The following is a 15452-nucleotide window of genomic DNA, read 5'->3' on the forward strand; positions in this document are numbered from 1 at the left end:
TTGTTTTAGTCAAATTTGAAACGGATTCCATTCTAGTGGTCAAAAGTGAAGGTAAACCCGACCTCACTCAAACACTTGGTACCTTTTATTACATTTCTTTATAAAACCTTCATGACATGAGGTGTTGATAGTAGTTTGTAAAAGCATTGAACAGCCAGTGATAAGCATGAGAATCTAGATATTTGAACCTTTGCAAATAAAATCAGAAATCTTCAACTCTTACTTCTTCACACACGGACTGAGCTTAAAAAGTCACAGGTTCAAGAAAACTATTTTTTATTTCAACCCGGTTGTAAAAAAAAACTCACTTGACATCACGCAGGGAAAACATCTTGTCATTATTATATTTACACAGCAGTTACAGATCCGTCACGTGGACGTATAGAAAACGTCCTGATCCTTGTCAAGTGTATATTTTCCAGTGTCGTTAGAGCCCAGAGAGAAGTGAGGTCATTTGTTATGTATGAAAACATTATTCACCTGGAAGGTTTTCCAGTCTAAACTCCAGAACCAGATCGTGGCTGTAGACTAAACAGACATGAATTCACACCTACACACAGACTCACACACGCACACGCACACACACACACACACAGAAAAACTAGCTGAGACGCAGCTGCTGAGGTCGGAGGTGCAGTATCTTTATGAAAAATCTCTTCTCACATGTTCAGTCGTTCGGAGCAGATTGAAATGTGGAGCTTCTCTTTTGACGCAGCAACAACAGTGAATCTCACTACACACAGGCTGTCCCGTCCCTGGTCCACACACACCATCCCTTTAGACTTGAATGAACAGAACTGCTGTTCTCTAAACATCGCCAGTTGGCCTCGGGCCGCGGCGTAAGAGCCTTCTGGTGTTCACGCTGCTCGGCGACTCTGCGGCCTCTCCTCTCCTGCCGGGGAGAAGGAGGTGAGTCCTGGACCCTCGTCCGCCCTCGTGAGCCAGACTCCCGTCATCTCCGTCTGTGGTCGGCAACCTGGAAGAGAAAGATAAAGATTGGAGAATTGCATTCGGTACAATCCTCTGGCTGCTTGTTCGTTTTCAACCTGATGTAAAGAAAACACGGATAAGAGTGAGTTCAATCCAAAAAGATGTCGAAGGACCAAAGACACACAAGTCAACAAATACTGGATTACTGAGGAGGATGTGAATACTACTAACTTCTACTGATTATTGATTGTAGTCAATAATTATTTTCCTTGATCTTTGAAAGTTTCCTGAAACTGTTCTGCAAATGAATAAAAAAAGTTACATTTTGAAAGGAGGTAAAGTTGTTGTTCTCTGGAAAAACATCACAATGTCACCCTGTAAAGATTAGTGTGTGGTCTAGTTCTGTTGGACCCGGGCCAGTGTTGTCTGTGGTTCTGACGGACCCGGGCCAGTGTTGTCTGTGGTTTGCTGGTGATGGGACTGGACTCCTGTTCCTGCTGAACTGAGCCAGTGGTTGTAGGACTGATAATCAGCTCAGTAGGCACAGGAGGCCGAGTCCAGAGCCTTCTCATTGGTCAACCCGTTGTCTTCTTTTTCCTTCAGTGTTTATAATGAAGTGCCATCGTGAGGCAGCTCAACACTGTGGCTTCACTGAGACTCAGGCTGGAGAACGGGGGAGCCATCAAAATGATTCTTACATTTTTGGAATAAAAACAGTATTTTAAGGTTTTGATCCTAAAAATCTAGATATAAATCCATCAGCATCACATTCCACAACCTTCTTAACAACACACCCCCACACACTGCACGAGTTTACATAGAGAAAGCTGCATGGCCAATGGAGTCTCATACAGCAGCTTCACATGGTCAAAGTGTGGCTGCGTGTCGAGAGCGAGGGATGGAGAGAGGAGGGATGGAGGGAGCTCAATAGGTTTATTTTTGGTGTCTTTCTCCATGTTGCCTGGTGCTTTGATGTGCCGAGCACCATTTCCCTCCCATTAGAGTGTAATAAATCACCTTTCAGATATTGGCCCTGATCGCTATTCCTCCCTTCTACAGGCCTTTGATGGTCATTACTCTTTTAACAGGCCCTAAATATAGGTCTAAAAATGGCAGGCTCCACATGGCCCTCATTTCTAATTTACACATCTGTCCCCGTTTAGCCGCCATTTTGTCGTGGTGAATATAAAGTGTAATAATACGTCCTCGGGGCTCCGGTGCTGATCGGCCCAAAAAAAGACAGTTTAAAAATACATTAACAGGCATCTGTCTCTGTTTTGATATGTATTACAATCAGGTGGACAGAAGATGGACGCCCACGTTCAAGAGACATTTGTTTGTTCAGTTGCTTCGTGTCAATACTGGAAACTTTCAGTCGTAATGATTAATTGTTGAATTTGTTTTTCTGAGACTTTGTAGGAGGTTTACACAATAACGAAATGTAATGATGTTTATATGGCAGATGGAGTAGATGTAAATAAGCAATATGATAAACATGCACATATTGCTAAGGACCTTTTCCTTTGCATTGTTTTTTATTAATGAAGCTTATCGACTGATTCCAGAACGCTCCCTCACTATCACTGTAATACTGGAAACCACGCATCTGGTTTGACCCTTTTCCAAATTCTGGCTTTTTTCCGGGATCCCAGTTTGTTCTCTCTCTGATCGGAGACGACACAGTAGAAGCATTTATCGCAAAGTAAATCTATTTTCAAAACACTTCAATTCACCCAGAAAATGACACCGACAGACCCGAGTGATGGAAGGCTCAGAAATCATCGAAAAGATTTCCATCGGTGGCGCCTCAGTCTTGTTTTCATGCACAGTGTGAGAATCCATCTGCTTTCTGTCTGGATCCCTCCTTTCCTCGAGCTGAGATTAGATCAGAAATCAATACACGTCAGCCGGGGACGTGCAGGCGCTACTTCTCACTGCCAGGCTGATCTACAGTTCAAAAACTGAAACGCTAGGAGGAGGATTTTAAGAACAGATTTCATGATCATCCTGTCCGGCCTTCTTTAACTCTGCTGTGTCTGGAATCTCTTCAAATCTGGTTCACTTAAAATGTACAATATGTATCTTCAGCCGCTTAAAGTCTCTCAGCCAAAAGAATAACAGAAGAGCTAGTGTGATGACATCATGAAACCGTGGGGGATTGTGGGAGTTGTTGCCATTGCCGATGAAGATGGCAACTACAAATCGTGTTCACGTGAGAGGTCCTGTGTTTCAGTCACGTTACACATTAAACAGCCGTGAATAATGCTGATCCAGCACGAGTCACCAACACAACCAGAGAAAGGAAAAAACAGCCGACTGGCAAACAGGCCACCAGGAAGTTCTAGACGAGGCCAAGAGTTCCATCCAGCATGACCCAATCAAAAGACGAGCACAATGAAACGTTGCCTTGAATCAAAGAGAGGATAATTCTGGGTTTGAACATTGTTGGAAGAAAATTAAAGTTCACAAGTCAACAAAATATAACAGTTTTTTAGACATTGTCACATATTATTTCCTAAACTGAACTGATGATGCTGGCGTGTGACCGCCTTCTCCAAACATGCAAACAGAACCTACTAGCCGAACCAGATAAAACCTTTTATCAGGGATTGGGCGACGCGTTTGAAAAATGGTTTTATAAGCGACTGGTCCCTGATTGATGAAACGTCTGTGGGCAGCATTAAGTCTCCTCAGGCCTCATTAGCACTGGAAGTACAGTCTCTCTCACCTTCACCATAGAGCTGCAGAGCGTGCAAACCGGCGTCATCTGCAAACATTACGCTACTTCACTGAAACCAGACCGAGGCGGAGCGGGGCGAGTGCAAGAGGAAGGAGGGAAGATGAAAGACGCAGAAAGAACAACAGACACAAAGTGCAGCTCATTAGTAACGTGGCCCCGCGGTTCTGCGTATGCCAGGAGGGGTTTGATTCGTCTGGGTGAGATGAGGTCTGGGGCGGAAGGGTTTTTAACACTTGAGCAAGAGTTGAAGGAAAAAGGGGGATGAGGAGAAAGGATGGGGGGGGGGGGGGGGGGGGGGTGGTGGATGAGATAAGAGAATGAAGGGAAAGGTGAAAGAGGATGCGGGACAATCAAGGAAGGAGCGAGAAAAAGCGGAGGACAAAGGGGAAGGAGCTCTGAGACTGAAATGTATGAGCGCACATTAGGTAATTAAAGTTTGAAAAAACACCACACACGGACCGACACACACAAACACACACATACACACAGCCACTGAGATCTCCCTTTCTTTCACACCCGTTCATTGTCTTCACTTGTCTGCTTGTCTGGGTCATGCTCTCCTCAGGTGCAGAACTTAGCCACTGTGAACAAAGAGGAAATCAATCACTGTTCACCAATCAGCTAAGCTCTGTGCCTGGCTGGAGAGAGGATACAAACACTGTCTGTCTGACTGACACGTACACACACACACACACACACACGTACACACACAGACCCACACACACACACTCCTACACTCCTTTCAAACACCCACATCTGGCCCTCTGGCTCCCTCATCATCCTTTTTTTTCTTTTCCGCACTTCAAAATCATCAGCTCCTCAAACACAATCACACTCTGAGATAATCACGTCTTTTTAAAGTTTTGGGGGGAATGAGTGTGTGTGTGTGTGTGTGTGTGTGTGTGTGTGTGTGTGTGTGTGTGTGTGTGTGTGTGTGTGTGTGTGTGTGTGTGTGTGTGTTTAGTGGGGGCTCTGGTTCCCATAGCAGCCGGCTGTGTCAGGGTTGTGTGGTAATCCCTGGCAATGTGATTTTATCATAAGTCACAAATCAGCACGCCAGGAACCCTCACAGCTCAGACATGAAAGAACACGATCTCCTCTCTCTCTCTCTATATCTCTCTCTCTCTTTCTTTTTCCTGGTACGTCCTCAGGTCCAGTCCACCGTTAAACCTGCCACCACTCACACATGGAAAAACCTCTTCTTCTTCTTTTTTTTTGTTCTTTCCTTCTCCCTCTCTTTCCCTCCCTCGTGTCTGCCATCAGGGCTCCGGGTCACGGAGGACCAGACCTGTGGGTCCTCCTCGCTCCCTCTCCTCGCCCACTCGCTCCTTGGTTACCCCTCTCCTCCTCTCCCATTCGCCACGCTCGGCTAACCCGGCGATATGCCCCTCATTAAGCGGATCAAGAGGGATTCCAAAGGCATGTACCAGGGGAAGAAAAGAACGAGAGAGAACAGGGAGGGGGGAAAAGAAAGAAAGAAAGGGAGGGAGGAGGGGGGGACGAGAGGGAGAGACCACCCTTCTCTTTTTAAAAGGTTGTGCTTTTAGGTCTAAGAACACAGAGGAGGGAGTGTGCCTTGAGAGACATGTTGTTTTCAATTAAACCCTCTCAGGCCGCCTCAGCTTGATCCCACTGTTCTGTGGTCTGTCTGTGTGTGTGTCTGTGTGTGTGGGAGTGGGCCGGGGGGGGGCAGTAAAACGTAAATCCATCTCCCCACAGTGTAATATGCAACAGCAGCGAGGAGATCTGTTCATCCATCATTTTAATTGGAGGGAGATTTGGACCCGAGCTCAGCTGACCACCGTGATCCATCGATGTTTACAGAGGCTTGTGTGCGTCGGCCCGATGGGAGGCAAAAGTAAAAGATAGGATATTCTTCTCTTGTGTTCTGTTTCTTTCTTTCTGTTTTTCGGTCTTTGCTGCCCCATCTCATTCCTCCTGAAGTCGTGGGGCGGCTCCACAGGGGGGTGCAGCGAGGGGGTGAAGGATGATGACAAGAGATCTGCAGGCACAGACAGATAGGCGCTACGAAAGTGTGTGTGTGTGTGTGTGTGTGTGTGTGTGTGTGTGTGTGTGTGTGTGTGTGTGTGTGTGTGTGTGTGTGTGTGTGTGTGTGTGTGTGTGTGTGTGTGTGTGTGTGTGTGTGTGTGTGTGTGTGTGTGTGTGTGTGTGTGTGTGTGTGTGTGTGTGTGTGTGTGTAAGAGAGAGATTTATCAGGACTGAGCCAGATGCTGAGCACTTGTCTAGAAAGCCTTTAACATCCTGTGCAAATGTCTGTGTGTGTTTGCGTTTGTGTGTTTGTGTGTGTGTGTGTGTGTGTGTGTGTGTCTGAAGATAAAACACCGTCATGTGGTGACTCGGCCTCTGTCTAAAAAAGGAATCAGAAGGTGTAAGTCTCAGGTTGATGTGGACGTAGCCTGTGTGGACCGAGGTGTCACCTCACGCTCACTGGACTGGGGGACGTGCTGGATGATAATGCAGCAAATAGATATTGAGTGAACTGGTGGGAGGGTAAGAAATCAGAGATCATTGAGCAATATATACAATTAGTCAAAATCATACTTAAAATGTTCGTTAAAGCTCAGGTTGGTAATCCTGCTAGCGACAGCAGGTTACACTCCCATCCTTATAACACAGGAACATGTGCCACTGGCAGAAGCCGACTTCTCTGTGACTCACTCGCTAACTTCTGGTCATGTGCAGTGAGAGCAGGGGGGAGGGGGGGTTGGTTAGTGACAGACAGGTACGCCGACTCATCATTTAATCATGTCCCAATGAAATGATTGGTTGTGTTTATCACAGTCCTGCGAGGGCCACAGACACCGGCTTCTGTTCTTTCAGGCTTTTGTTCAGATGACTTTATTTATCATGCATAGAACAATTTCTTTTCTAATTTACTATTCTGTCTGAAATCTCTCCCTTGTCTTTGGAGAAGGCAGGGAGGAGATATGAAAGGTTCCCAGTACCACCACCGCGTACGTTTCCGGGAGGACGTTCCAGACCAAATCAGGTTAAATCAACCGAACCCGGAACTGTGACGATCTTTAAAGTCTGTTAATAACTTCATTCCAAATGTTTGCTGTTTCTTCCAGCTTCTCAAATGAGGATCAACTGCCTTCCTCTAAAGTCACAATGATGTCAAATAGTTTCTGGTCTGTTGGGCCGACCACAAAATGTGATGATTAGTTTTGGAGTGTGAAATTCTGCAGAGAAAAAAAATACTAGATGATTCAAAATCTAAATGTAATTTCCCTTCCATATATATCCACAGTGTTTTGTGTGTAACACTGTGTTTTACCGCCTTGAGGAATAGCCGGGGTTACTGTACTGGTAATGTTGAGACGAGAGCCATGTAATTGCCTGCTCCCATTATTCACAGGTTGGTGTCAGTGGTTCCAGGTCTGTTATAAAAAAGATCAGCGGCTTCAAAGAAACCTGTCTCCGCTCAGGTCCTCCCTTCCGCTCCCTCTTCCTCCCTCTTCCTCCCTCTTCCTCCCGTCTGTCTGTCCAAACCATAAATTTCTCTCTTCCTTTCATTTCGTGTGAGACCAATAAACCCCTCACTGTTCACTCGTGAGAAAGGCCCACTGGTTGACAGTTGTGGTTCCGCATAGACCCTCACACACACACACACACACACGGGAGGAATTTCAAGGTCAGGAGGATAAAAATCACCCCACATCGAGCAGAGTCCGTCTCCAGCCCCTCAGAAACTGCTCGCTGACCCGCTCTCTCTCTCTTTCTCTCTCTTCGCTCCCTCGTTTGTTTGAGGAGCACATTCCCGAATTCCTTCTCTGACAAACACATCCTGACGGCGCTGCTGTGAAACCACGGAAAAGGCCCCATTCTGAGTGTACAAACACGCACACACACACACACACACACTCGCACACACACTCAGTGGGCTCAGGAAGGAATGTGCTGTATAGGTAGCCAAGTGACTCAAGTGTGGACTGTCCGCTGGGGCAGATGGAATCAGGATCAGTCCAACACAAAGCTTTCTTTGCACAGAAGCCATTTCAGATTAAAAGGTCAGATGTGAGATCAAATATTGACTTTAAAATGTAGAAATACGTCAAGACAGGAGAAGGAAAACAAGACGATGTGAAACGATCACATGCTGCAGATCATTGTTTCCCATCGGACGCTCATCCAAGCTTTATTATAGTGATGTGACTGATTCTTATCACCACAGATGGTTCTAGTTTAAAAGCACCAGCCAATTAAAAGACATCTGGTTTCACACTATGTTTCGTGGAGAGACAAACTATTAGAATTCTGATGAAATATGTCGAGCCCGACCAATTTATCTGTTGGCTGATGTAAATCGATATATGAGCCTGTCACCTACACATCAGTGAGAGTGTTCATCTTTGCAGATATGCACAGTTATGAAAACTTTTCTTTTTACAGAATAATCATTGCAGAAAATACGTAAAAAAGGTTATTTTCTTAATTCAAGTTCCATATCATTGGTTGAATTTGTGCTTTTTCAATAATTTTATAGTAATTCATAATAAAGTTCATGGTTAAACTGTAAACAATGAATAATATGTCTTAGTCATAAAGGTTGAATAACAACATCTAAGGAACTAATGCCATTTTTATATATGTAATAGGAAATGATTTACTCCCTAATATCAGTATCAAGAACAAGGCCCCATGATGAACAGAGGCTTGGTTTTAGAAATACGGAGAAAAAAACGAGGAACAGCACGTTTGACACCCAGTGAATAAAAAGCTGAAGATGAGACTTCACCTCCAAAAGGTCATAAGATCATCTCCTGCACCACTCTACGTGCCGATTGGTCCATCTCCTCCTGGACCAATGAGAGGCAGCGACCAGCCAGAGCCTGCTGCTCGGGGTCCTCGTGAACCATCAGCTCCCCGTACAGATACACACCCATGGCCTGGAACACACAGCTCATGGTTATTTTTCTTACTATCTCATACAATGACTCAGCGTTTTTAAAAGTGAAGATGTGTGTATTTACTTGGTCATGAACCAGGAAGTGTTCCACGTCTCCGTAAGCCTGAGTGTGTCCGTGTTTGACCACCAGCTCACACCAGCGATGTCGGACCTGGAGGCAAATAACATATTCATGAAAAACAAATATTGATATCAAGTCTGAAATCGAAAGAGCAGCATATTATTAACATGGACCAACACAGAACTTATAAAATAAAGAGTCCATGAAAATATATTAAAGTTTTCCCTTTCGTTGATGTTATGCAGGTACAAGAAATTAATCAGAAAGTGATTTGCAAATCCCAGTGTCTCATTTCAAACTGAAGCATGACATCCAAATAAAAACTGCTCATCAGTCTATACAGGGGCTCTGATGAGGTTATATAAGGTCTGAGTTTCTGTTGCTCCTTCAAACTCCATGAAACCTTTACCAAATTCAATAAACCCTTGTGTCAGGGTATACATTACTACTAAACACAGTTCAAATCCACTTGCAGCATACTTCCAAACGTTCCTCCAAACGTCGCCATGTGGGAAGACATTTCCCTCGTACGCTCTTTTGGTCTGTGCACTACTAGAACACGAATGTGAGCAGATCAAATCAAAGCCGGGAACAAAAGACGAACAGCTCGTCTGACAAAGCTGCAGGATCCACTGACAATGACGAGGCTGATCCAGAATCAGAGGATTAGCTGACGTGAACTCTGCTTTGGAAACGGAGCCATCTCAATCCAAAGTTCACGTGTAGAACTTCTTTTTAAAATCTACGACAAGGTGTTTTTTCTGTAAGTGTGCATGCGTGTATATTTGTGTGTGTGTGTGTTTGTGTGTGTGTGTGTGTGTGTGTGAAAGCTAATGCCTGGCCTTTCTCCCGGCGGATCAATAGGAGCTCTGTTGCCGCAGTTACAGGAGAGATCAGAGACTGGCTCTGTCCCTGCCTCAGCCACCACCCATCATCATCTGCTGCGAGCGTGCACGTGACCATCGGTGCACGTGCGCAGGCGTGTGCACGGCTGTAGTTTAGGGGCGCAGACACACTGATGATAAAAGGGACAGAAGGACGACGGAGAAAAAAATAAATAAAAGAGTCCAGATGAGAAACCTGTTAAAGCACCGTCACTACGTTACAGCCTGACAGTTTCCCTCCAATGGTTTCTTTTGTGGCTGTTTCAATCTCCTCCATAACCATCTCCTCCACACTCAGGGTAATAAACAAGTCCTTTGGAGAGGACAGTGACCAAGCGTGGGATTTTCAGTGATTGATTCTGTTTCAGCGGCTCAAGCTTTGGGCTTCTCGACAGCGCTTGTACAGAGATTCATTTTAAGCTTTCTACAGAGGAGCCAAATGATCCACCTGAGATCTGTGTCAACTCTTAATAGGAGTTTTTTTTTAAAGTTTCAATTGTCTGTGCTGGAAGTGTTGCGCTGCCCTCCACCTGTTTATGCAGCAGGATGAAGGCCAACCGAGCGACGCTCCACTCAGCAGACGCACTTAGATCCTCATATTAACTCTGAACAATACTAAATAAACATGAGCTTAATTGGTCTCTGCAGGGATTTCTACTTCCTCTTTCCATCCAACTTTAAAAGTCTCTCTCCTGCTGTTTATGCTCGCCGTCTGTTTGCACAGCAGACCTGACAAAAGACGAAAAGTGCAAGTCAAGTGTATCTTCTACCTTCTGCCCACAAGGGAACACTGATATATGTGTGCGTTTTGCTTTCATGAATGTTGGGGTTGTGCAGAAGCAAGTATAGTGTGTGTGTGTGTGTGTGTGTGCCCTCTGGTGCCATCCCTGCCCTTTTGGCCTGTGAAGCCCCAGCAGCTGTTGCCTATGCTGGGTTACAATCCTGGGGAGAGCCCTGGGGCAGAGCAGCTGCCTGGTGCACCTCTCCTCACCCCCTTATTTTTTTATTTGATCCGTTTTCCTCTGGCCTGGGCCCCTCTCTCTGACAGCACATGCAATTACACAGTGACATTCCTTCATTTATTACTGCACCCACACCCCTGCTTCACCCTACACTTCCACCAGTCCACATACACACACACACACTCGCTACGTACTTTGTGCTCGCTCGCGTGACAAGTAATCTTGCAATCAGACACATGACAGACACGCAAAACCCTGCATGGAGTGAAGCGACAAAACGCAGTGTGATAGTTGTCTTGTTGGTGCACATACTGCACCCCCGCACGGGCTTTATTCCCTTTATCGGCAAAAAAGCTATTGAAAATGTTGAACTATCCTTTCTAGTCTTTATCCTTCTTCTGCATTCGCGCTCCACAATTATCCAATTGCAGCCAGTCTCGTTTTCCTATCAAGTCATTTGCCCAATGGCACCTATTAGGCCTGGAAGGGATTTCTTCCTCTATAATCCCTCGCAAGGTTTTTAAGTTTTTCCCATTACAGTGTTTTTTTTTGCTCACTTGAGGAACTGTTTTTGTTTCCAGTCTTCTATGAGCCTGTGAATCCCCTTTGAGCCGTTTTGATTCAAGGTTGTATAAATAAACGCGAGGTGACTTTTTCTGTAGTATTTCTCCTTTCTGAATAGCTTGTTCCCCTCGTTCATCCTCCTCTCCTCTCCTCCGCTCCACATGTTGCGGCCGGTTGTCCCAGACGCCTCTTGATGTGGTCTCGTGAAGTCTCCAGTCACTGGAGGAGGAAACGTAACCTGTGCACCACAAACACACAATATGCCCAGTGTGCTTGACCAACAGATGGCCTTCAACACACTCCCACAAAACCAGAAATGCACTCAAGAAACCACACACACACACAGACACACACACACACACACACACACACACCCACACACAGATGCATGTGCGCATGTAGGGGTCACACAGCATCTTGCATCACATGAGGCTCTTATGAAAGGCAGTCACGCACACATTTCTCATACATGCAAACACATGCTCGGGCTCACACAGAGTCTCACACACGTATTCATGGTCACTCACACCGCTCACAAAGCAGCTCGCTGCACGCACACCGGTGGTCAGCCACATATTTCCTTTCACTATTGTGTCGGTGACCATGCAGATCACATACTGGGAAACTTAAGCTTGCACGCCAGTCATCACAGCTTCACTCCTTTTATCAAACTTTATTCAGCTTTTTAGACAACAGAGGTCAGCTCGCTTGGATGCTATATAAGAAATGTAGAAAGCAATCAATAAATTAAGTTATAACAACAAAATGTCATCAAATGTGTTAATTAAAATGACTAAATATCAAATTTCTTGTCATTTACTTGGCATCGATTCCTCATTAGATGAGTTACTGATCACTACTGGGCCCTTTAACAAAGTTCTATTTTCAGGTGATCCATCAATCAGCTCACAATGCATTCTTACAAACCGCCTTTCAGAAACCATCACCATCATTCCCATAATTCAATATTCATCCACTCTGAAAAGCTCTCACTCTCTCCCAGGCAAACAGTGAAGGGGCTCCAGAGGCTGAGCAGCACTCAGTCTGGTATTTCTCCAGGAATTTGAAACAGATCAATCATCAATCTTCTGAAGAGGATGTTGTCTCAGGCAAAGAGAGGCTGAGCGAGAAGTGGAGACAGGAAAGAAAAGGCAAGAAACAGAGTGACAGACAGAAAGAGAGGAGAACAAATGGCCACGTTTATAAGAAGAGATGGAGGTGATTAACCTCTTCTGAACGAGATCACTAACATTAGGACTGGACCATTGCCTTCAGACAGGTGTGTGCTGCTGTGTGTCAGTGTAAATGTTTTTTTTTCCCCCATGCATGACTATGTGCATAATGGCCCTGTGTATTTTTAGAAAAACCCTGAAAGTTGTTTCCTGGAAATTGCGGAGGCGAATCTGCTTTCATCTGCCAGGAAGTGGGACTAAAGAGGCCGAGAACCTAAAGCTGGACCCGCGGGGCGAACGCAGGGTGACCAGGAGGTCCATCATGAAAACTGAAGAGCATTATGATAACCTGCGGAAGTCCAAGTTAAGTCTCTGAAACAAATCATGCTTTCAGATTCACAGGATGCTTTTGAAACATAGATTTAGATGAAGAGGTTTTCTTTCTTTTTTTTTTATGTGGGAACTTGAACACGAGGCTTGTGAGGAATGTTAATAATAAAAGATGGTCATTAAATGCATCTTTAGATAATCTGGATCAGTGTCGGCTGGCTCCACACTGTAGAACATCTGAGCCCCATTTATATACATCAGTGCCCCAACAAAACAGCTCATATAACTAATGAGAACTTGTAAAGAACTGAATATGTATCGAATGTTTCTCTTCCAGAAAACCCATGTGTTAATGATGGGGGTTAGTGCGGACAGTTTACGGGCTCGGCCACAGCTGTACAGTGAGGAACGTGTGATCTGTCCTCACACACACACACACACACACACACACACACACACACAGAGAAGAGCACAAACAGAAATGGACACACTCAAGCTGACTCCCAAACTCTTTTTAATAGTACCATTAAGGAACTTTGGGCTAGAACATGAAGCGAATACTTGTGGGCTTCAGCCGTAGAGAAGAGAGCTGCTATTACACACATTACCGAGCGCTGCGTCGTGGGATGGGAAGGGAGACTTGTTATTACCAGAGGAGATGCAGAGAGTTTGGAGCCGTACAGACAGGCGACAAAGGAAAAAAAACAAAGCGTCATATTAAGGTGTTGGGCCAGGAACAGCTGGAAGATCAGCTTCAGTGTTTCTTGATGTTTATTCACTTGCACCAAGGAGGTTGTGATTTAATTTATTTCTTGCCTGTTAGAAGGATTATGCAAAAACTACTTTTGGAGGAATAGTAGGAGATGAGATAGGAGATATCTGCCTCATGTTAACACTAACTTGGGGAAGGCAGCTTTCTGTTATAAGGCACCCTACATCTGGAATGAGGTCCAAAAATCTTTAACGTTATTTCATTAAAGGAGTTCTCGAGTCTTGTTTCATGTAGGGCTGGCTTCTCCTGCAGTGATTGTAATTGTTAGTTGGGTTAAGCTTAACCATAATATTTTGTAGTATTTATTGAATCGTCAGGGTCTATTTGTGACCTTTTACTTTGTATTGCTGTATGTTTATATGCATATTTATTTTATTCTTATATATTTATTTTTCAATGTTTTACTCTTTATTGTACCCTCGGCACCATTGTAAAGGAGGGTCTTATTCCTCAATGTGTTTTCCGAGGCTTAAATAAATAATCAATCAATCAATCAATGAGTCTGGAAAGAAGTGATGGCTGATCCAGAATTTATTTTTAAACTTTCTTTAACACTGTGAGATAGGAGGAATTTCTCTAATAATTAATGGTTCTTGATAAAAAACAATCCGTCATATTCAGGGGACTGGTATTTATGAGTGTGTGGAATTTGACTATTGGGCCTTGGTGGAGGTTCTGGAACGTTTACTGATGGGATGAACATTTTCTAAAAAGAAATAGCACTATAAAACACATTTGTCAAAAATGCCCCATCGCTGTTGAACTGCAGATCTGGTGAATGTTGAAGCCTCAACATTCCCTTCACATCATTTCCCCTGTGACCCCTCATACCCTATGGATGAAGGATGGTCCTCCATCTGTACACTCACTTGTGTATGGGTCCATTCTATAGGTGCATGTGTGTTGTGTGTCTGTGTGTGGACTCACCTCAGCGTCTTGCTTGTGCGGGTTGTAGGTCTTCTGCAGAGTGCGGATCGTCGCCACGCTCAGCTCCGGTTCCTCCAATAGAAGCTCCAGGAGCATCACGAGCTGGTCCGACGTCAACTGAGGAGACAAAACCATATACGATGTTAATAGTGCTGACTAATACAAGCTCCTTCATTAACTTTATTGAAATTGTAACAAATATTATGCAAAGAAAAAAAAAATCCAGCACCCGCACCTCTAAACCACTAAACTGCCAAAATAATACAGACCAGCAAAATTATTCACGTATCGCAGACTGTGCACCCACCCACAAACACATTTACATTATTTTCCATAAATGTCATTATCCTCGCTGTACTGGGAAAGGTTTGATGAAAGGAGAAAGAACATTAGTTAATTAATACAGAGGAAAGTGAGGAAACATAATAACACCGAGCTGAAGCGGTGATTAAATAAACATGGTAAACCAAGCAAATCCTGTACAACTGGGAAATACTACAAAAAAAAAGCAAAAGAGGACAAACGAAGGGAAAAACAGGATTTGGACCGAGGACATGAAGAGAAGTGAAACCAAGAACTGAAAAGGTATTTTTTATCTATTGTTGTATTGAAGAGAAACAAACACTGTTCAGGGACACAAACTGCCAAAATAAGACATCTTTTATAAACCGTGAGTCTTTGTAGACTGCAGTGAAACCCCCCCCCCCCCCCCCCCCCGATTGAGATTAAAAACATAGGAATCGCTTTGCTGTTGCCTGTTACTAGCGAACGCACTCTTCTGCTGAGTTGGAACCTCAAGGAAACAACCTATTTTCTTCTGATGACTAACATCATCAGGGACGGCAGCAACTCCGCGGTGACTTTAGGTGATTTTTCCGCGGATGGATGTGGGCAGCGATACTGCAGAGCGACTTCCTCCTCGGGGGGGAACATGCTGTGCCCAGCCTTGCCTCGCCTCGCCTGCCTCTCTCCCTGTTATACCCAGCACTCCCAGCTGCACTTTCTCTCTGGTCCCAGTCTGGGACACAATTAATGGCTGAAGGCTCAGTGGAGGCGAATTTGAAAATAGGTATTTGTGCGTGTGTGTGACTGAGCGAAGCAGAGCACAAAGGGGGAGGAAAACACAAAATGACAGAGAAGGAGGCAGATGAAACTCTTCTCTTCATGTAAACACAGGCAG

General features: G+C 44.7%; 1 protein-coding gene across 1 annotated transcript in view; it reads right to left on the minus strand.

Annotated features, from left to right (window-relative positions):
* Positions 1–259: 259 nt before the first annotated feature.
* aopep (aminopeptidase O (putative)) overlaps positions 260–15452 on the minus strand; it is a 69598-nt gene continuing 54405 nt past the window's right edge. The window contains exons 15-18 of the mRNA XM_062381749.1: positions 14273–14389; positions 8665–8751; positions 8430–8580; positions 260–976 (exon numbers count right to left, since the gene is read on the minus strand). Of these exons, the coding sequence (XP_062237733.1) occupies positions 8440–8580; positions 8665–8751; positions 14273–14389 (345 nt within the window). The 3' untranslated portion in view covers positions 260–976; positions 8430–8439. The remainder of the gene's footprint in view (positions 977–8429; positions 8581–8664; positions 8752–14272; positions 14390–15452) is intronic.

Source organism: Platichthys flesus, chromosome 3 (assembly GCF_949316205.1).
Source record: "Platichthys flesus chromosome 3, fPlaFle2.1, whole genome shotgun sequence".
Taxonomy (NCBI): Eukaryota; Metazoa; Chordata; class Actinopteri; order Pleuronectiformes; family Pleuronectidae; genus Platichthys; species Platichthys flesus.